The 23,622-nt window shown below is 39.0% G+C and overlaps 1 protein-coding gene across 2 annotated transcripts in view; it reads left to right on the top strand.

Moving 5' to 3' along the window:
* The window catches only part of fbln1 (fibulin 1), a 65,196-nt gene that overhangs the window by 29,452 nt on the left and 12,122 nt on the right, over nucleotides 1-23,622 (top strand). The window contains exons 15-16 of one of the 2 annotated variants that reach the window (XM_088646652.1): nucleotides 8,469-8,611; nucleotides 12,685-12,825. In XM_088646652.1, the coding sequence (XP_088502778.1) occupies nucleotides 8,469-8,611; nucleotides 12,685-12,825 (284 nt within the window). Of the gene's footprint in view, nucleotides 1-2,146; nucleotides 2,792-8,468; nucleotides 8,612-12,684; nucleotides 12,826-23,622 lie in introns of those variants that run through there. The other variant, XM_088646653.1, reaches the window with a different exon arrangement.

The raw sequence follows: 23,622 nt of genomic DNA, 5'->3' as shown, positions 1-23,622 counted from the left end.
TTCATTTTTTATTAAATGTACTGTAACATGATCTACCACCTGTGTTCATATTTACAGTCCCTTATAGTGTCTCCCTATGGCATCCCATTTTGTGAAATTATGAAATGGTGCACACGCATGGTCTTAAACTTTGTATTTTATTCACAAACATGGATCTCAAATTGAGAACGTCTCAAGACAAGACACGCTGCAGTCAATAGCTGCAAAATCTAAAGAGGACAAACTGGAGTATGTCGATTGCATAAGTATTCAGACCTTTGAACTCAATATTTGATGGATGTAGCTTTGGGTGCTGTCAAAGCTGCGGGTCTTCTTGGGTTAGTCTCTGCTAATATTGCTGATCGGCCAGATCGGTGCCCATTCATGGTGGTATATTTGCTCAGACTCCCTCGGGTTGCTTGGGGATCACTCATGGAAAGTGTTTTTCAAGTCTTCCCACAGACTCGCAATAGGATTCAACTTTGACTGGGCACCTCAAGAACATTCACTTTTATTTTCTTAAGCCACTCCAGTGTATCTTTGATCTTTGTGCTTTCCCCCCAGTTTTAAGTCTTTAAGTCTAGACAAAAACATTTTCCTCGAGTATTGGCCTTTAGTTTTCTCCATCCATTTTCTTCCAGTGCTCACAAGCTTTCCAGTTACTGCTGAGAAGATGCATCCCTATAGCATGGTGCTTCCACCAATATGCTTGACTGTAGGGATGGTGTTCATTGGATGGTACTGTATATTGTTGATTTTGCACTAGATGTATTGCTTTGCAATTACACTAAAAAGGTCAGAATTCCACAGAAAAACCACGTTTTGCCACGTTTCTAGTTTCACTTGAGATGCTTTGTGGCAAACTACATGTGGGATTTGAGATGGGTTTTCCATTCTGCCATACAGTCCTATTTTTTGGAGTGGTATATTGTTGACTAATGGACATTGTCTTCCATCTCAGCCAACTCTGTAGCTCTTTCAAAGTTGTTGTTGGCTTCACAGTAATAATTATAATTCCTTACACTTATATAGTGCTTTTCTGGACACTCCCAAAGTGCTTTTCAGGTAATGGGGAATCCCACTACTACCACCAATGTGCAGCCCCCACCTGGATGATGTGACGGCAGCCATAGTGCGCCAGAACACTCACCACACACCAGCTGTCAGTGGGGAGGAGAGCAGAGTGATGAAGCCAGTTCATAGATGGGGATTATTAGGAGGTCATGACTGGTAAACGCCAGGGGGAAATTAGGCCAAGATGCCGGGGTAACACCTCCTTTCTTTAAAAAAAAAACACAGAGACCACAGAGAGTCAGGACCTTGGTTTTACGTCTCATCCGAAGGACGGCGCCTTTTTACAGTGTAGTGTCCCTGTCATATTGAGTATTGAGATTCACCAACTTCCAGATGTGCTTTTTACTTTTTCTCGTGGCCACGATGGCTTGAAATTAGAACAAATCTAATGATAGGTTTAATATCCAATATACAGATGCTAAAACTGCAATACCCTTTTTACAGCTGACATCAGATCTTGAATGTTAAAAAAAATCTTTCTTCGGTAGCCTTTCAATATTATTTATTTGCAAGATCTTTCCTGTAAAATTCCAAACGGAGCTCTACATCATGGTGGAAGGAATTTGCGAGATATTAGAATCCAGATTCTGCAGTATTTTTAATGAGGTGCTTTTAAATTTTCATTGTAGTTTTGTGCGTTTTAATAGGTGACCGCAAAATACTGAAACGCTTACAGCGGAACAGTTTGTCTTCTTCTGGGTCTCAAAGTATGCAGTAAATATTTTCATCAGTGCTTTTACAATGACACAAAAGAAATTGAAGGCAATTCGGAAACAAAAGACAGTTCGGGCAAAACAACATTCTGCTGCCCTGATCCTCTCTTTCCTAAGAGATGAATAACGTCTTTGACTGTCAATGTATTGAAGCAGCGCCCTTTTTCCATAAAATTGTCGACGTATGTAAAGGCAGGTTATGATTTTCCAAATGATTTTCAGAATAAAAAAGGCATAGCAAAAAAAAAAATACAGTCTCTGCTGCTGTTGCTGACACTTTGGCTCTGCTTGCTGGGCACTGACCTAACTCCTTCTTTCTTTTTTTTTTGTCTTCTGTTTGTTTGTTTGTTCCGTGTTTCTCCTTCTCACTTTTCTTGCAGTCGTTGCGAGCGCTTGCCTTGCAATCAGAATAGCGAGTGCCTGGCCCAGCCCCTGAGAATAACCTACTATCACCTCACTTTCCCTACCAATATCCCCGTGCCCACCAATGTCTTCCGCATGGGCCCTTCTAACTCCGTGCCAGGCGATGACATCCTCATCACCATCGTAGACGGCAATGACGAGGGCTACTTCAGCGCGCAGGAGCTCAGCAATGGTGGGACTGTTGCTGTGCAGAGGCCCATATCCCAGCCTCAGGACTTCCTACTCACAGTGGAGATGAAGCTCTTCCGCTATGGCACTGTTAGCACGTTTCTAGCTAAAATCCATGTCTTTGTTACAGCTGAGCAGCCGGTGTATACCGACGCGTCTCAGTTTTAAAACGCAGTGTGCGGCGTTTTCTTCTTCTTGATCATCTTTATTACCAGTAGGCCTTTGAGAACTACAAATGTGACGAGTCCAATTCGCAAGTAAGTGTGACAGATCTTTGGCAGCAGTTAACAAACACGGAGGCAGCAGCACCTCACAGGCGTTTTATGAGAACTCCCACAAGAGTTGAGAATGTCACTGGTTGCAGTTTGTGCAACCCATTTCAAAATTGGAGTGGTCATAAAATCCGATTCTGCTTTTGCCCGACGCTACGTTGTGTTAGATCGTCTGTAAAAAAAAGTCAAAGCAGATTAAAAAAAAAAAATCTCTCTGGACATCCATCATCTGATGCAACCAAGTCAGAGGCTGAGCTCATTTTGGCAATGTCTCATCTCAAAAGCATGAGAAATAACCAAATCATCCAGGGAGGTTCCTAGACACATGGAACCAGAGTCTATGCAAAGAGTTCTGGGCTTCCAGGCAGATTCTAAGGACTTACACTGAATACAATGAAGAAACAGGCAACATTGTAGGATTTAATCTCAAGACCTAAATGTCCCGTTAGCCGATTCTGATCTTGGAGATTACTCATAGTACAAAAAGTAGCGAATCGCAATTAATTCAACACATTTATATATTGATATAACATGTATACATCATTTTACTTTGTACTTGATTATATTGTTTATTAAATTTTACTGTGTGTTCAATCGCATTACATCTTGCAAGACCTGTTGTATTGACTGATGTATTATAAGAGTGCCAGCGGGTTACACATAAAAGTATGTGTAATTGCATTGTGCTGAGGGGGCACAAGGGGGCAGTGTAGGGCAGTGAAAGGTTCTGCCATGACTGTTTTCTTGGCTTCTCATGTGGACTGTTCTAGAGTTGCTCTTCCCGGTGTTCATCAATCTGTATGGTTCCATTTTGCTTACATTGTTGTCAGAGTCTGTAATATAATTACAGTATCCATACCTATGCAAAATATTTTTTCCATATGCATTAATCTCACGGAATGTCTTCCATGGAACACTGAGAATTTTGTATTCACTGAGCACATTGGCATGATATTATATTATTCAGTGAAAACGAACTGATCACAATATGCCCTCTGAAATCCTGAGAACTAACTTGAATAGAAACAAAGATCTGCTCACTACGTCCGTTCCCGAGCTGAGCATTATGTGTTTGTGGAAAGTTCTCTCCTGCCTGTAACATCTTTTGTAATACACCCCATCTTACATTTAAAACTTAATTATAGTTCACATTTTACAAACATTTTCTTGTAAATGGGTAAAATATCAAATAAAAACCTCCAATGATTTTGACCGGGTCTTTTGTCTTGCTTATTCCAAGTTTAAAATGGGTCAGATTCTCAAACAGTCAACAATAGCTAATGCAGGGAAGTGTTCCCAATTTTTTTTCTTGACTCTCCTTGTCCTGGCCCACCATCAGAGTGCTAATAGCGTTTTTCGGCCGTTTTGATCACAACTCAACACCATGTTGTAAATTGGGTCACATGATGACAATTATGTGAGGCAATATTATGTCCCTTGGTGTTAGTTCAGCGCTTCTTATTAGCAAATAATTATCTCAGTGCATTCTTTCATATTTTTGAAGTGGAGATTGGGGAGTCAATGTCATTTTTTTGCTAAATATTGTTACCGATGTACTAAAATACTCAAAGTATACTTTAAATTGCATTTTAGGTAGATCTGCACAGTTTGGTATTCTCCCAAAGCCTCTCCGAACTTTCTCTCTGTAGCTGTTGGAGTATTTGATACATGTTACCACTACCAATTTGATATATTACTTATCAGTTTGAGTTTATTGAATGCACTACAGTCTTGGTCACTGAACTAAATGTGAGGGATAAGCAGTGGTTTCTACATCAGGTTCCTTCTGAATTTCTACTAATTACCCTAACCTGGATTGACGTTTTTCTCCTATCATAATAGCCTGGGAGAATCCAGGACATTTTAAATAATTGAAATAGAATCCAGGACCATGATTTCTTTTGTTTGGAACTTTTTTAATGACCTTTATTGTGTCATTGGAAGCAGTTTTACTAACTTAAAGTCTGACCATGTCAGATCTCATAAGCTCAGCAGGGCAGGACTTGGTCAGCACTGGGATGTGAGACCAACACAGGAAACGCAGGTTGCTGCTGTAAGTGATGTCTGCAGACCAGTAGGGGGTGCCCTACTCAGTATTATCACACCAATAGCTCAGTGGAGTGACCAGGGTCACCATAAGTGACTAGCTGCTTAGGAACAGTAGGAGATACCATCTCTTGGAAGACATGTTAAACCTAAATCCTGTCTATAGAGCATGATTATTAAAGATCATATGGCACTTTTACAAGAGAGAAGAGGTGTTAGCAGGGTGCATAATATGGCTTTCCCCCTACTATTTCAGTTTCTCACTGCTCCACCCGATCAGCTGTGTAATGGAGCTGCTGAGCTTCACTCAGGTGGATGCTACGTTTCAGGTGGATGAAGTGGGTCCTGTCCTCTCAGTAAAGCACTTTGAGATCCTTTGGGGGTGAAAGAAGCTATACAAGTATTGTGCAACGAGTGATTTATACTATACAAGCATCTAGTGCAAGTGTTCACATTACTCCTATCCTGGAGTCCTTGCACTGGCTTCCGGACAAATTCTGTGTAGACTTTAAAATCCTCATGCTCACCTTTAAGGCTCTGCATGGCTTGGCACCTCAGTACCTGTCTGAACTATTATCGCCCTACTTCCCACTTCGCAACCTTCGCTCTTCTAATTCTGCTCTCCTTACTGTCCCCCAAGCCCACCTACATTTTATGGGTGACAGGGCCTTCTCCTGTTATGCCCCCAAGCTCTGGAGCTCTCTCCCCAAGGATATCAGAGAGTCACCTTCTCTAAACTCCTTCAAATCCAGACTCAAAACTCTCTTCTTCAGAAAAGCCTTTACTTAACTGGTTCCATTCTTCACCCCTCTGCTTTTCCTATTACCACCATCCACGGTCTCCTCTATATATTGTAATTGTGTTTTATCTTGTGTATTCTACTTATTTATTGTTGTTGTCATCCTGTAAAGCGCTTTGAGAAGCCACCTTTAAAGGCGCTATATAAAATAAAGTTTATTATTATTATTATTATTATTATTATTATTATTATTATTATTATTTACCTGCAGTGAATAATGATATGCTCCACTAGTATTTGCTGTGGATAAGGTGTCTTCCCAGATCCCTGAAAGGTTTAAAACATGACATTAGTCTTTCAGACCAGCTCCTCGTGTTATGAAACAGGTACAGTAATCAGCCGGTCCAGTAGAATCCACACTTATACACATTCTGCTGCTTTTACAGCCATATAAATGAATCTGCCCCATGACTTCAGCAAGTGGAGAACTGCTGGCGTGTGTCCAGTACTGGGAAAGTGTACAGACCATGCAAGGATGAAATAAAAATAGCTAAAACATTGTAGGTCAGTTTCTGGGCTGTGGCTTTTAATAAGTGTAAATTCAGACTGGCCCTGACCGAACTGCTATAAGCAGAGGAAGAACTTCTTTGGTGGGGATTTCCGTAAAATAAAAATATGGTATTTTATGGTCTGACATTGAGTTATGGAGGGCTTGGGTCAGGCTGGTGGTCTGCACAATTTGCGGTCAGACAGCGGCGCTTTTCAGAAAATTAATGATGTAGTGCTGTGTTTGCTTTGGTGTGTTATCAACTTGAAGACTATAAATAATAATAATAAAAATTTACATGCGACTGAATTGAAGACACTTACCGACCTCTGTTTTTGTGTCCATTGCTGTGCTTTTTTTAAATGGCCTGCGGAGTTGCTGCTGCATTCTGCTTTATTGTGGTCTCAGTCTCGAAAGAGACCCTCATCTGCTTTTGGGGGGGAAAAAAAAAACAGAAATTGATGTGAAGGAGAGAAATTGAGATCCACGTTACCATTTTTTCCCCTCCCAAATAAAAGACTGTCATTAGGAGTTGTACTCACTGACTGGAAAATTGCAAGAGTAGCTGTCTGCAAAAACATTTAGCCATTGGCTCGTGGTTAATCATGCTCTAGACAATATACTGTAGGGAAGTGATAAACCCACTCATCTAAATTACAGGATACGTGCGGAAAAGTTTAGATTTTAGATTGAGGGAAATTAGGCTGCAATTATAACAAGCAACTTCAAAGAAGAACAACTGGTAATTCACGGCTTAAAGAATATCGTTGTACCCAAGATTTCATTCTTGAGCAAAGGAAATCAGGAAAATGTAAATAGAAGTGCAAGAGAACAAAAACAAATCAAGACATAGAGCATTTCGAATTGGCAACAGGTACGTTTCTGTGCACATGAGATATGGTGAGTGTCTGTAACAGGCTGCCCAGACATCTTGTTGAACAACAGAAAGAGATTGTTAAATCAGTTAACTACAATACTTGTAACCCTGTTTTATAACCTTTCTTTTATACTTCTACTCTAAATCAACTATTTCCAACTCTGATCCTGAGTGATCCCTGCATCTTCCGGATTTCGATATATAGCTGAGTTCTTAAATGCAAACTTAACTTATTTCAATATCAGTTTGAGGCATATGTTTACTCTTGCTTTCAGCTCTTATAAAGTTAAATGGAATTTGTAACTTGGATCAGCTGAATTTGACGTTTCAGAACATTTCTGACTGTCAATTTGGGTTGATACAAGTTACAGATCCCATTTAACATTTTAAGAGCTGAAAGCAAAATTAAAAATACGCCTCAAGCTGAATATTGAAATAACCTAGTATTTTTAATTTCAGTTGAAGTTCTGCAGAAGCCAGAAAAGCTAAGCTGCTTATTGTGGGGGGTAATTGATACAGTCACACCCACATGTGTCTGTTCAATATGCATTTATGACCTACTGAGAGATGTTTAAACAATGATAAAGGAGTGATCTCTTGATAAATTGAGGAGAAATTGAAATCCTATATTACGAAGTTGTTGGAAAAACATTGGAAGAAGTCATTTGAAACCACAAACTGAGCACAGAAACAGTTCAACAAAAGTCGGAGCAAGATAAAAGCATCAATTACTGTAGCACCAGTGATGGCCTGCACAGTACAGTAGGAATACTGTAAATACCAGCAGTTGCAGGATTCATCCAGAACCAGAGTTGGGAACTACTGATATAGATCATGGAAATAAGCATGCATTTCTCCATAGCTCTCTCTGTTTCTTGGCGTATTTTATGTGCTTTTGTCAGAATAGATTATTTACCAAAACAAAATCTACTCCCAGACAAAGGACTGCAAGTATAAGTGATGTCTGTTGTGGCAAATGATGTCTGGAGTCTGAAATAACAATTTTTGGAAACTAATGAGAATATAACTAACTTCTTGTCTAGCTATAAAGACAGGAAAACAATATTTGTGTTCCACGTCCATGAGAGCATATGCAGCGTGTATGCAGGAATCATCTGGGCAACAAAGATTTCATTGTCGTCTCGGTAACGAAAGAGGGTCTCTGGGTTTTCAAGCTGTGAGAGGCCTGGAAGATGTCTTCACAGAATAAAAAGGATTTATCAAGTAAAACAATAGGAATGGAAAGTACAAAAAAAGTCGTCACCTAACCTTTTATACTTTATATCAGTTTCTTTGCACCAAAAGACACGACAAAAGTTTTTCTTTCTAAAATGGCAAATAAATCAAAGCCGTAAAAGATGCTAGGCGGCCATATTTTTGGCGGTGTCCTTTGTTTCAACCGTTTTTAATATCCTTACTCAAATTTGTTTTATTTAGAAAAAAAAATTATTTATCATGATAATATTTGTCTAGTGAGCATTCCTCTCTCCTGCTGTGCTTCTGACTTGTGGTGAGCTGCCCAATGTATTTTTTGGGCTGCCTTCCGATTGTGTATTTCATGGTGGTGTGCGGTTTGACATCGCTTATTATAGGCCCAGGGAACTTAACATTCCTGTTTCCTTATCTGCAGGATTCGAATGGACAGAACAGAAACCATCCGCTGTGTTAAGTCTTGTATGCCCAGGGACGTTGACTGCATACTGGATACTGTCCATACCATCTCCTATACAGTCATTTCCCTTCCCACATTCAGAGACTTCGCCAGACCAGAAGGTAGGGAGCTTTTCCTTATTTTCCATTTGTATTACAACATTCTTATTTTTAAATGGCTCTTTGCATTATCTAAGCAATTTTTCCAAATTCATAATTTTAGAACAGGAGTTTCTAACCCATGTCCCGGAGACCTCCGGGGATCTGTTTGGCAGACATTTGAAATACCCCCTGATTATTTAATCCAAGCAATTGTTAGTTTTCTTAGTCCAGATGAATGTGATCTGTAACCAGTGTCTGAAGACAGCCGTTGAGCCCAATTATGTGGGGCTCTGATGATTGTGTTAGAGCAGTTTTTTTGCAGCCTTTGAAGATTTAGGACCATTTTTTATTGCAGTGACTCTCAAGTGCGCCAACATCTTAGGGTGTGCACTGCTTGCGTCTTCCCGAGAGTCAGTGCGTGTCGAACGAATCCGCCCTTTGTTTTTTGGGATTGAACAATCCCAAAATCGAGGCCTCTTTTAACAGTTTCTTCCTTTTAAGTCCTTTTTTTAAAAGCAAGTGCTCTGCACAGGACTTGTTTCGTTCAGTCAACATTGAAAGGTGCTCTTGACATGACTAGACTCCTCTCAGTAGCTGTGGGATGGAGTACAGATGGGAAAGCCTGATGTCATACACCAGGTACATGTATGATCCATCCATTTTCCATTAACTTCCCAGAAGCCAATTAACCTACCGGTATGTCTTTGGACTGTGGAGAAACCGCTGTAAGCATGGGGAGAACATGCAAAGTCCACACAGATAGCATCCCAGGAACCAAACTCAGGGGCCCAGCCTTGTGAGGTGACAATACTAACAAGTGCACCACCACCTCACCCTTGCCGCGGATGTGTGTTTTATTAATGTTCTCTGGAACTCTTTGTGGCTGCTGCGGCACAGACTTGCTCACCTATTAAATGGCCTCTTCTCATAACCCATCGTAAAGAGTCGTGAGAAGTAAGAAAGCAAATTAAGAGGTGGCGAAGCTCTATAGCCTACTAAGAGGCCTGCACCACCTGCCCCTGACCACCAGCTTTGATTGGTCAGACTATACTTCTTTTGAATTCCCTACGTCGTTGAGAGGTAGAGTTAGTTAGAGGCAAAACTGGAATGGAGTTAAGAGGAACACAGCCTGCCCGAGGAATTTAAATGCTGTAAGAACTGTGCCAGTAACAGCGTGACCATGAAAAGACTTTCATCATCAAGATTGCGACAAAGCTTCTCCAGTGTTGTGAAAAGTGACCATCTCTGATACATCACTCCTCTCCGCCGTGTTGCTCGCTCTCTATATACTTTCAAGAAGCCTTTACAGACATGCTTGTGGCGTTCTTTGTGCTAGCTTGGAAAGCCCTGCGTGAAGACTAGTATGAAATGAAAACTGCTCTGAAAAGAAAATAAAGCTAGAGAGAAGACAGCAGATGACACAAATTGCCCCGTGCAGGATTAAAATAACAGGGCCGCAAATTTCATGGTTTGGTGTTTAACATGACACCAAAAGCTAAAAGGAATACATAAAAAAAACCTGAATAAGCCATGATTAAGGTTACTGGATTTCCAGAAGTCCAGGGTGAGTGCCAGTGAGGTCTGGCTGGTGTATGTGTTAAGGTTGTCACCTTCCAGAGGGATTGAAGGACCAACCAGGATGAAAAAGAACTCTGAGGGATAGTTGGGTTTGGATGTCCTCCTTGTAAGTGTATTTTGATTGTGTTTTCACTTTTTTTTCTGGCAAAAACAAGTTCAGTAGGAGTAAGAGCACCCAAGACTTTAACATATTGAAAGGTTTGTGGAGTTTTACTCACGATACATTTGGCTTAACCTGCTTGGCTGAGGGATGACCTCCCAGCCAACGGACGAGGAGGCTGGGACTCTTTTGCAGAGAGAGGAGTGACCAAGGGGCAGCTGGAGAGGTGGAGATGGGGTGGAGCAGGGATATAAGAGATAAATGCGAGGGAGAGGAGGGGATCACATACAGGATTTTTAATGTTTTTGGTGAGGAAATGAAGTCAGGACTGATTACAAATTACTGACAGCTGAGGTGGATTGAACATAGCTGATGTCATCCCTCCTGAACTTCTGTTATAAACTCCATATAACATGGGAAAGAAGTTACTGCTGTTTTTCAGTGTTTCTAGCAAATTAAAAAAAAGGTGTTTGTAATCTGGTTAAAATCAGAATTTTAATTGGACAATGTTGTGGTTAATTGTATAGCATACAGTATATAGTTACTTTGCAACCATGACATTTTGAGACATGTAAGAAAAAAATAACCTTTAAAACCCATCCTGTCGAGTCCTGGTGGCTATGGAACGAAATTGTCACTCTTAACTACACACAGGTTTATTATTAGTTTCCTTTTTTCATAATCTCCTTGTTTTTGAATAACACATTTCTTAAATCCATTTGATTTCTTAAATAAATAAAAAGTCAGCATGTATTAGGCCAACCATGATTAAACAGTAAAAGGACTTATTTTTTTACTTATTTGGAGAGCTTTTTAAAGAAATAGAATGTTGCCCAAAATGTGAATGTTAAATAAATACACCTAAATATGTACCAATGGGCTGGGCAAAATATGGATGACTGCTGACCTGGATTTAATTAAAGTACAATTGTCTCAATGACAGAGAAATAAAAAGCCAAAGAAAGACAAAATGGGATTAAGTCACAACATTTTGGTGTTTTATGTAAAGAAATAGCACTTTTAAATCAGTGTGCCTGATGCCTTGTGTGTAGTTTTATTGTCAAAAAGTAATTCAAATACCAAATGTGTGGAAAAAGCTTTGAAAACAGAGACATTTTGTTTTGAGCTCTGCCTTTGTAGGATACTGTGTTTCTCCTAATAATCCTCCACAACGCATTGTAAAAAAGCAAGAAAGTATGTTGTCCGTAATTGTGCCCAGTTCTGTTGAGTGCGTATTTCATTTCAATCAGGAGGTTGGTTCAAACTCTGGTAAAGACTTCAGCATAGATGTAAAAAAAAAAACCTGAAGAGTTTATAAACAGAATTTTCTAGAGCCAGTGTCACAGAGTCCCTACGAAAAAACAAACCAAACAAAACAGACTGATAGTGAATCATCTTTGCTTTGGAAAAAACCCCACTGGTGATTACCTTCACCACTGCAACATTTTGGGAAAGTTATTTAGCTTTAAGTTTGTATTTGCTTTTACATTTAAAAGCTTGTTTTGAAATATGCGTAAATAATCAATTTTGTTCTGATTCTGAATCTCTGTCCCTTTGTCATTTTACTGTCCAAACACCCTCCCTAAGGGAGACATACCTCCTATGTTGCCAGGCTAGTTAGTCAGACTGAACTGCGATCTATCTTTTCATGGCCTGGCACAGAAACAGACATTCAGCCAGCAGTAGAAGAAACAAGTTTAAGATTCCACCAATCCATTTTCAGGAATCACTTAGTTCAATACAGAATTGTGGTGAGCTGAAGACAGTAGACGTGAAAGGCAAAATACACTTCAAAGACACACCAGTACATTGCAGGGCATGCAAACACGTACTGTACAAGATTGCGACAGGGCAATTCAGAGGCACCTACTAACCTAGACAGCACGTCTTTGGACTATGGAAGAAAACTGGGACAACCAGAGAAAACCCACCTAGCCATGGATAGACCATGCAAACTCCACCCTTAAGGTGCTCCAAGTTCCCTTACAGGGAAATTCAGAGATACCAACAAACCCAGACAGCACATCTTTGGACTATGGGAGAAAACTGGGGCAACAAGAGAAAATCCACCCAGCCATGGACAGACCATACAAACTCCGCCCAGAAGGTGCTCCAAGCTGTATTCGAACCCGGGACGCAGTAACTGTGAGGCAGTAGTGCCAGCCTTCATGCCACTGTGCCATACAGGTGCTAGATGCATCATTGAAAACATCAATGCAGCTTGCTAGACCAATATGTTCTCATATGTTCTAAACTGTGGAAGCAGAAATAAACAGACACTTGGCAAACAAGCCAAAACTACTCGTCTTTTTCAATTTTATCAACTTGCTCCAGCAAGCCCACCCAAGAAATCCAGCTATGCTTACAATGCTTCAAAGTTATTTTAAATTGATATATTTTTAATTTCTTCCTACAGAAATTGTTTTTCTAAGAGCAGTGTCGCCAGCCTATCCATCAGTCCAGACAAGCACTCCAGACATTGTGTTCGACATTACTGAGGGGAATCTACACAACTCTTTCGATATCATCAAGCGGTATGAAAATGGCATGACAGTGGGTGAGTGGCATTCATTTGTATCTTGGTTCTCTGGTTTTGAGGTTTTGTGATTTTAGTCAGAAGACTCCCGCCAAGCTACAAAGAAGTGTATCATGAATCTTCACAGGACCCCACTGTGTGCCTCGTTCAGTGAAATTAAATTTGCCTCATGACAAAGAAGCGGTTTTCTGACCTAATTTTTGCATTATGAAATTACTCTTGTTCACAAACCAATTGCATATGTTGGGTTTTTTTTGTAAAGGAACTGGAATCGAATAAAATGATAATTGTCATTTAAAAAGGCATAAATTGTACAGTTTTGTTCTTAGAAGACCAATTAAGGGCTTCTGGGAAACACAAGCGAACGTTAAGCCTTGTTTCCATACCAAGTCATAATATAATGTTAAATCAGTTTTTCAGAAGTGAGAAATCTGTGACAAACTCCTTCTTTCTCCTAATTCTAATTGTGAGTATTAGTTTAATCCTGAAATCTGAAATGTTTAAATTATTTCTGTCTCTGGTGGACTTTTGAACAGGGCATTCAGGTGTTGAAGCTGTCAGCCAAACAGTCTTTATTTTTCAGCTCATTTAACACCTTTTACATGTTGATAAACGTCTTAGGTTAAAAAACAAAGAGATCCAGGAAACTTGACAGGGTTGCGTAGTTTTATAGTTAGAAAAGACCTGGAGCTATTGTAGACAGTGTCTGCACAGCAAAAACGAGAGACTTTATTGTGAGTGTGCCTATGTGGGTGTTTTTGTGTGTTTTGGCCCTACATTGTCACCATATAAAATATTTTTGAAAAACCTGGTGCTCACAGAACCATACTACCACCTTAATTACAATACTATTTACAATCTTAGCATGTAGCATGCAGCAGTTCTGTTTTTAATTGAGTTTCCTATCCTGTGTAATATAGGTGATTACATAATGCAGGGCTGAATTACAGGTGCTGGTCAGATCCCGTTTGTGGTTCTTGTATTGTCCCTTATGTGAATTGCAAAAATGGGAATGTTGGGAAAAAATGCAGTTTCAGGAATTTTCTTATGATTAGAGAACCCAATAGGAAAATGAAAGATTTTAGCAACCTTTGGGAATTCAAATATGGCAAAATTTCAATCAGTTTTCAGGCAAATAGAAGAATTTGGAAAACCAAGGGAATTAAGCAGTATGCTAATTTGATCATCTCCAAGGTATTTGCAGAGGATCTATTTGCACATAATTTAAAAACCAAATTTTTCAAGCTGGAATGATTCATCCACAATCAGACAGCAATAAGCTGGAGCTTTTTCCTAGACATACAGTATAGGGTGCTTTCCCCTCTTAGACAGAACGCTAGTCACAGGGTGTCACTGGAAAAGGAACAATTTAGAAACAGTCGATAAATCCTAGCCACCTAGTATGTCACCCCAAATTATAGGCACAAATAACTGCAACAATATAAGACTCTATAAAGCAAAACAGAAATGCCATGACTTTATAGAAAAAATAAATGTTCACACGTAATATACAGCAGATCACATTCAGACATGCGAGTAATTGACACTCTATCAAAGTTGTCCACAGTAAGTGTTTCTTCCTTCAGCAGAAGTCCAGTACGTCTTGAGAAGCACACCTGAATGAGGGTGAATGAGTCAAAGCTCAAAAATAAGCACAGGGTTGACTCCAATTACTGATTCCATTTTGATGTTTTAAGAGCTGAAAACAAATGCACAAATTTACCCCAAAATGGTCTGAATAAAACAGCACAGCAGAAACCAGAAGACACAGTGTTCCTCCAGCACCAGGGTTGGGAACCACTGACCTACATAATCATTCTTCTGTGCCTGTGAGGTAAAAAAGATCAACATTTTTTTAGACATAGCCAGCTTATTTAGTATCACTCTCTCGCCACCAAATTTCAGTTAAGGGCCCCATGTGCAAAACAGGGTGCCAAAAAAATCAAGTAGATAATTTGTCATCATAAACCTTTAAGCAAAGCAATTTGTTCCCAGCTAATTAGGAATTATTTCTTTACATCTTGGCCCGAGCTACAGCTCCTGTGCAATCTGGGGCGAACGGGCAGACATACTGTACTCCTGCAGTCAGCTTAACACTAATAGTCTCCTTTGGAAATATTGCAGGCTCGAGTGAAAGTTCCATTAAACCCGTCTGCCTTGGTGTTTCTTAAGTGCTAATTCTGAATCTGTGTTTACATTTTCAATCACTATTTGGAGTGTATTTTATTTCTCTCAGGGCTGGCATGCAACTGTTATTTTAAAGGTTACAGGTGAAATAACTCGTCTGCTGGTTCATTCCCGCATTGTCCATGAAGACCCAACTTTCCTGAAGCATTCCTGTGTTTCATCCTTTACAGTTTTTATTGCAAGATGCCTTGAATTGCTAGATACAGTGCAGTACGTTGCTGCCCACCTTTATAGAGAAGTGTTATGCCATCATAGAAGACAAATGCAAAGTCTGAAATTGTGATAAAAACATCCTAAACAACATCTGATGGAGATACTGTGGATATTAAAAGTCTTGATTGAAATTTCAGCTTCTGTTGATGTAAAGGCTGAAATCAAGACAAATCACGTCAGACCTTTTTTCACCTTTAATAAGATATTGTAACCAACAGTATTTAGGTGGAAAAAAAATTGATCATTTTTAGGAAAAACAATTAAAAATAAAACACTTTCATTGCCTTAGTTGCATAAGTGTGCACACCCTTTAACTAATACTTTGTACAAGCACCTTTTGCACTGATTACTGCAGTAAGTCTGTTAAGATAGGTCTCTATTAACTTAGCACACCTGGAGTTTGCAGTTTTATCTCACTCTTCTTTGCAGAAGAGTTCCATCTCAGTCACATTTTGAGGGGATCTCCTGTGCGCACAGCCTTCTTTTGGTCAGTCCACAGATTTTGGACTTGATATCCACTGTATATATTACTGGAATGTTTGCATGGTGTTTGCAAAATCTGACACTTTGAACTTTTAGACTAACCTTTATTTTTTTCAATGGTGCGGAGAACAAGTAAATCTAAGTTTAAATTGAAAGTTTAAGGAATGACCACACACAGCACAGTCTTTCACACACAGTGTTCTTAAGAACAGCACAGACATGGCATGAACAGGGTAAAGAATCTGGTAGATTTGCGGTGATAAATTGGGCACAATTGCAGGCCTGGTGGTAGATCAGCATGACTTTTAACTGTTATTTGTAACCCTTAATTTTACAAATTTCCAAAAAGCATACCACTTACTGCCACAGTGCTTTGGAAAATTATTCACTCCCTTCCAATGATGTCCCTTTTAAAAAGTGTATACATAATTTGTAATTCAACACAATTGGACATAATTGGAACAATGTGCATATTTTTGCAAGATACTGTAAGTACAGAGTTTCAGTTCTGCTGAAGAGATTTATTACATTATGCTGTCTAATACTTTGCTGTCACCAATTTATTGCACATTGACAAAAATTAGCTCCTGTCATGGTCATATGAGCAGGCAAACTTAAATTACTTCCAAAAAGGACTACAGTTCAGTGAGTTACTAGCCACTTTGTGTGAGGGCAAATTCATGAGATGAAGAGCAAGTTTGTTCTTTGAAAAATCTCAAACAGTGCCGCGAATTTGCCAGAACAATTCTGAATGCATAGACTGTCCAATAACAGGGGAAGAACTGGCAGAATAAGCAGGGTTTCTGTTCTAACTTTATGCAATAAACATTATTTAATGTAGCGCCTTTAAAAGCATGTTCTCAAAATGCTTTACAGGAAAAGTGAATAAAAAACACAGTTGAGACAAACAAAAAGAGTGACACAAAATTAGCACACAGAAAACACATGCAATTAGAAATGTAGAGGAAGATGCCAGGAGCAGATACAGACACCAGTTACATAAAAGCCTTCCTGAAGAAGGTTTTGAGTCTAGATTTGAAGGACTTTAGAGAAGGTGTCTCTCTGATATCCCTGGGGATAGAATACCAAAGCTTTGGGGCGCCACAAGAGAAGGCCCTGTCATCTATAGAGTGGAAGAAAGCTTGGGGGACAAACAGGAGACCAGAATCAGAAGAACAAAGACTGTGAAGGGGGGTAAGATAGGTCAGATAGGTACTGAGGTGCCAAGGTGCCATGCAGAGCCTTAAACCTGATAGGAAGCCAGTGCAAGGACTCCAGGACAGGAGTAACGTGACCACTTGCAAGCCATCTGGACATACTGAAGTTTGTTTAGTGTGAATTTAGATATCCCAGCAAGTAGGGCATTGAAATAATTCATTTAATTAATTCTGGAAAAGACAAATGTGTTGACCAGCTTTTCTGCTGGTCAGCTTAACACTAGAGACAACCTAGGACGTTTTCTGGCAATATTTCTGAGGTGGAAGAATGATGTTTTTACACATGTAGATCAAAGGTCAAACCTGGATCAAATACCACCCCCACATTCTTCAATTTAAATCGAAATTCAAGTGTAGTGCCGTCTATAGATAGAGTTACTGGATTGGGTTTAGATAGACGATGGAAGGTGCCGAGAGGCATGACTTTATTCTTGTCACTGTTTAAATTAAGGGAAATTTTAGTCATCCATGTTTATTGTGTCAGAGATGCCGTTAGAGCATCTGACCGAAACTGCTTTAGCGGTGGGTTTAGTGTGGATGTAGCTTGGAGTATCATCAGCATGGAAATGATCATTTAGACCATGTAATTGTAATAGCTGCCCAAGTGGGAACATGTACATTTCAAACAGTAGCGGGCACAGTATCAAGTTCTGAACAACACCAGACTTTATGAGTCCAATTTCATAATAGAAATCCCAAAGACAGACAAAATGTTGGCGATGAGTAAGGTAAGGGTTGAACCAGTGTCTGAAAGTAAGAATAATAAAGATGAACTTAATGTGAAAATCAGTTAAGAGTAAACATTAACCAAAGACTGGGCATTGCATATCACATTGCTAGTGATCCTTTCTGAATAATTAGAATACAAATGCTAGAGTTAATGAGAAAAAGAATTATATCTATATTAACGAATCACAGTGATTGTTGAAAATGTTAGTTGTAGCCCTTGTGGTGTAAAGGTAACTCATTTTTTATCCATCATTCCCATGTCTGGAAGTAAAACACTAGATGTGGGGTTTCAGCAAGGGATAGCAGTTATCTGGCAGCTCAAAGGTGATTTTTCATAGATGGATTAACTAAATGCTGAGTACAGAGATCGAGTTAAGGGAATGCTCCCACGTTCCTCAAGAAAATTTGAGGTTTCAGAAAAATGATGATGGATCACTTTACCACATAGCCAAAATGTTATGCACAACAGTGCTGGAGCAAGAAATTATTTTTATGCTTTCTTGCGGTTTATCTTAGACATATTCCATTAGATGGCACATTGGTGAATCGAGCTGTACTCATGGCCATTGGTTATCAAGATGAAGACAAGACAAATGTTCTTTAAGAACATGTTGAGTAATAACCTTCAGGAAAGCTTAATCAGGTTTACAGTGGGCCAGCCCAACGGCAAATCTTGCACTGACAGGAGGAGGATTATAAATGATGATTTAGACTGTTTGCACTTAATCCTACAGCCAGTGTGTGGTTTGATCTAGCATACTGTACAAAACCCTTCCTGTGGCGTCATCAGACCTTTAACCAAAGCTCTTAGTATGCATACTGTATCTAGTACCTTTTTCTGTTAGTCTAGTTGAAAGAGTAGAAAGAGTAAATATAAAAAAATGCATTAATCTACAATCTGCACCCTTATTGCAGTTGAAGTTAAACATGCTGGAGAACTACAAAAGCCTATATTTTGGAATAATATTGCAATTTGTGGGAATAAACTGGCCTCCAAGGAGTCCCACTATACTTATTTTGTAAGTTATACTGCAGAAGATTCAGGATTGCCTCTGTTTTACATAATCAGCAACAAGGACTGAACTTGGGCAGGCCCGTTCGACATAATGGTCAGAGTGTGGTCTTCAACATGCAGGTTAGTGGAAACACGTCAGGCCAGGATCAAAGAGATTTCACAGGGCCTCAGAAAAAGAGTAAATGATACTCATCAGCCTAGAGAGGATTAAAAAACCATTTCAAAACATTCTGGGCTCCACTGTCAATCTACAAATGCAAAATACTCAAGACCACATTGACTCTACCCAGGACCTATTGTGCTGCCAAGATCTTCCCAAGAGCAACCCAGCAACCCGGGAAATCATCCAGGAAGTCACAGAGAACCCCACGGTAACAAATACCGCTTTTCAGATGGTAACATGCCCTGGTCAGTCTCACAGCAGCATTGTCAGGGTTTGTGCTTCAATCATTAGAAAGACTGAATAGGAATGGTTTTCATGGGAGGATAGACAGGACCACAGTCATTGCTCCCTAAAAAACCATTGCTGCCTGTCTCAGGTTTAGCTGAAGAATGTCTGGGCGATCCACAAGACTGCAGGAAAGGTGTTCTCAGGACAAGAGAAACAAAAATACAGAAGAACCTCATCCCGTCCATCATGGTGGTGAGAGTATCATGGCTTGGGGCTGCTTTGCTGCCTCAGGACTTGGACAGATTCCCATCACTGACAAAACCATGAATTCTGTGTTGCACCAGAAAGTTGTGGAGGAGACTGTCAAGCCATCTATTTGTTAGGAACGGGGACGAAAGTGGGTCATACAGAAAGACAATGATCCCAGAGATACAAGCAGATCTAGAGCACAATGGTGGAAGAAGAATTTTTGCATTTTGCGTTGGCCACATCAAAGTCCTGACCTAAACCTCACTTCACGAGGAATATGAACACCCAAGAATTAAGTGGTACTGAAAGGAATATGGAGTATTTCAGTCCAAATTTGGCTTAACCCTCTGTGGCTGAGGGCTAACCTCCCGTCCAGGGGACAAGGAGGCTGGGACTCCCCTGTGGACAGAGGAGTGACCAAGGGGCAGCTGCAGAGGTGGAGATGGAGTAGTGGGAGGCAAAAAGATGATATGAGGGAGAGAAGGGGATCACGTACAGTGTTTATAGTGTTTTAGGAGAGGGAATTATGTCAGCAGTGATTGAGAATTCCTGACAGCTGTGTCTGATTGAACTTGGCTGTGAACAATCCTTCCAAACTTTCATTAAAAACTCATTTCAAATGTTATGGCAGGACCTGTTTTGGTGAGCTATCCATGCAAGACAACCCTCAAATATCATCAACATGAAGCAGTTCTATAAATATGAATGGGCCAAAATTAAGAAAAGACAACGTGAGGTTTGCAATATTTTCATAAATCCAAAAACTTGTAGGATTGTTAAATTAAGGTTTTACATTCAACTGTAATATTGCACATGATCCCAGAATCATGAATAGCTAGACTAGAGGTTAATATCTATGGCTCTGTGCACAAGTATCTGAGTTCTGGGAAATGGAATCTGACTGCCTGGCCATGAATTTGTTCCTTTAATATTACAAATCTTTTTCACTAGGTTTGCTCTTTTTGCTTAAAGACATTCGGTTGTGATTCAGACAGTGTTTCTGCACAATGCTCTCACACATGCATTCTTCCTGCAGGAAGGGGTCTGTGACTCTAGTCCTTCAGAGTTGCAGTGTCTTCTGATTTGCATTCCAGACAACCTCAGAATGACATTTGAGTCAGTCAGTGGCTTAATTTGAAGCAGTTTACATTATTCCAGATCTTTGACCATTTAAGGCTACCTACATAATCAGCAGGACTGTAGCTATCCTTGACCAGACTGCTGTTCTACAGCTAAGGAAGTACTTTTTTTTGCAGTCTCCAACCAGTGATGTCTAGACTATAGGACCTGTTCTTCAGACTAGCATATTTCTGGCTTGAGCTTCTTGGTAGCAATGATAAACCCAACAGTGGTGTGATTCTTACGGTAGTGGAAATATCTTAAATATTTGTATGACAAGTAGGTCTAATCTGAAGAAATTAAATTTTTGGTTTTAATTAATTTAATCTGAAGAAATTAAATGACAAACTGAGTACTAAAAATTTGTCATGATTGTTTTAAAATTCCCATGAATAATTAAATGCTTGGGGGACAAATAGGAGACCAGACTAATTTCATTGCATGGCTTTTATCACAAAAATGAAAAATTCTACTGCATATCACAGCACATTATCAAATTTGCAAATTTGTCTAAGCAAGTTATATACAGTATGACACACAGCTTCAGATGCCAAAAGATTAATGCAGTTCTCAACTCTCCTATATGCAGAGCATAAGAAAATGCAGAGTGAGTGATTGCTTTTTTACCTCTTATTCCTAATATTGCAATAATATAATAATATAATCCATAATTCTTTGGGTTATTTCTATGTGAAATTTAAGAAGACATCTTATGATGCATAAAATAATATTGATTTCATATGTAATTCCATATAAAGTTCCCTTATATGACTGTTGAATACTGTATGTATTCCTCAAAATCATTTATTAAACTTATGTGGTAAACTTTCTCCTTCAAATACGCTTTCAGTCAAGCCTAAACAGATTCTACTCCCTTGGATACAAATATGAAGAAAGTAAAGCAAATGATAAAGTAATTTGGGACTTATTTTCTTTGCAGCTCTCTAAATTTGACATTTTTTGTTTTAGCTGACAGTAAAAAGACATCACAAGAGTTCCCAGTTTCTGTTTATGAAGGGCTAGTCTCTAGGATTCAATCTAAATAAAGCTCATATCCTCTTGGTTCAGTACCGATGGCTTTGGGAAGAATTGTTTGACCTTGAGCTTACACGTCTACACAAACAAGGCTGGTTTGTGTTGATGTGTACGTTGTGCACAGTTGGAAACAAACGGTGCAAAACCATAGTATCACAGCTGACAAACACATAAAAGAGCCGTGTTGTTTGTTTCCCACCATCTTTGAAGGCCAACTAAACAACTGCTTTCTCATACTTGACTGGAGCATGGTATGCTCCATTGGAGATCAACCCATAGTTTGTATTCACTTTGCATGTATCACACAACAACCAGTGTGTTATTATACAACACTGTGGTAAGGCCAATGCATACTTTTCATTTGTTTTTGGTGTTAAAACCGTTCATTTTGGATTTTGTCATACAAGTCCTCCCGGGATATAGAAACCATAAAACCGAAATTGTACTGTTTACTTGTAACCCTTCAATATTCTAGCCTGTACACAATCACAGAGGATGACAAATGCCTCCTGGCATTTATTCCATTTTGTTTTGTGGCAATGTCTTTGCTGCTAACATACATTTAAAGTTATTTTCTACTTACAGACTATTTTATGGTGCTGTGGAATTTGGGAAAATAGGGGTTTTGCTTCTGACAAACTACTGCCACACTTTTGCTTTGGCGGAATGTGGGTGAAATTATCCCTGCAGACACCACATTCTTTTATCTGGGAAGAAGTAAAATATATTTATATGTGTGGCCATTGTTTTTAATCTCCTCTTGAAGTTGTATTGGTGTGTCGACTCTAAATTTCAAACACTTACCAAATTTCATAAGCAGTGCAGACACCATTGGTGATGACATCACCTGATTCTGTGTCCCATCTCTAATTTCGGGACTTATCAAATAGGTGTGTTCATTTTTTAAAAGAAATTCTGTATTGCAATATCTGAAATCCTGATTGTTTGATTGACAATTGAAGAAGGAGGACCACGTAGAAGGAGGGAGGTCACTATGTCACTTTGACTCTGATAAAGACTGTAAGTTGAGTAAGAATTGTGAAAATGTTTTGAATAAAATTTACACTACACATTTTAAACATTAGGGACATTTTATAGTGCCTGTTGTGCTGGAAACAACAAACTTTATACAATTATAATAGAAGAAATAAAGTGCAACAGTAAATTCACACAATGTTCAGATATATATGCAAAGTACAGGCTCATCTCAAACAATGGGAAATTTGAGTTTGCAAAGATGTTTTAACGCAGCATTTAGAAATACACATTCAGACTTAGATGTGTTGCTCAAGGCTGGATATTCTGTAGCCTTGTTGCATGGCTGCAGCATCCTACACCCACTGTTTTATTGGTCAGGAACAAATTCAAAATCAAACCTAAACTTTACAAACAGAAATGAAAAGTCGCTAAAAATTGAAATTTGAGCATTTTAGTTTTGGATATATTAAGTTATATTTCTCAGGCAAAACAAAACCTTAGTGATATTCTTCACATGACTTTCAAATGCTAAAACTAGGGTCGATGATGACATCAAGATTTTCCAATTAAGACTGATCTAATTTTCAGTCCAAAGACAACAGCATTAATGCCCTCAATTTTATATACTGTAAATGGAGGAAACCTTGCAATTATGGCGTCTGTCTTACGATTAAGATGTGTCAAAGACAAGAAACAACCACTCAATGTCAGCATTGAAGTAGATCTGACAAAAATCGATATTAAACAAAACAGGACCCATAATGGAATCTTGTGGTACACCTGAAGATACCAAGAAGGTATTAGAAACTCTTTGTAACACTGTTTCAGCCTTGGGCTAAACTAATAAGAGCATTTCTAGCAACGTTACCTTTGTTCTCTAATCATTAAAGTAAAATTATTATTAACAGTTTCAAAGGAAACCTTAAGGTCTAAGAGATTGGAGATGGACAAGTCCAGAATATAAGCAATTATAACCTATAAGTAAATCATTAACCACCCTGATGAGAGCTATTTGAGACTAAAGTAATTGTGTAAATCCAGTTTGGACATTCAAAGAGCTTTTTTTTTATTAAATTCCCTTCCATTTGGAATTCCATAATTTCCAATAAAGTGAGAATAGAAATAAATCTGTAGTAAGACGTTCACAATAGAGGTTTTATTTCTTCAACAAAGTTGTAATTGCTGCTAATTTGTGTACTACG

Source organism: Lepisosteus platostomus, chromosome 9, assembly GCF_059453375.1.
Source record: "Lepisosteus platostomus isolate fLepPlt1 chromosome 9, fLepPlt1.hap1, whole genome shotgun sequence".
NCBI lineage: Eukaryota > Metazoa > Chordata > Actinopteri > Semionotiformes > Lepisosteidae > Lepisosteus > Lepisosteus platostomus.
This window is presented reverse-complemented; position numbering and strand designations above follow the sequence as displayed.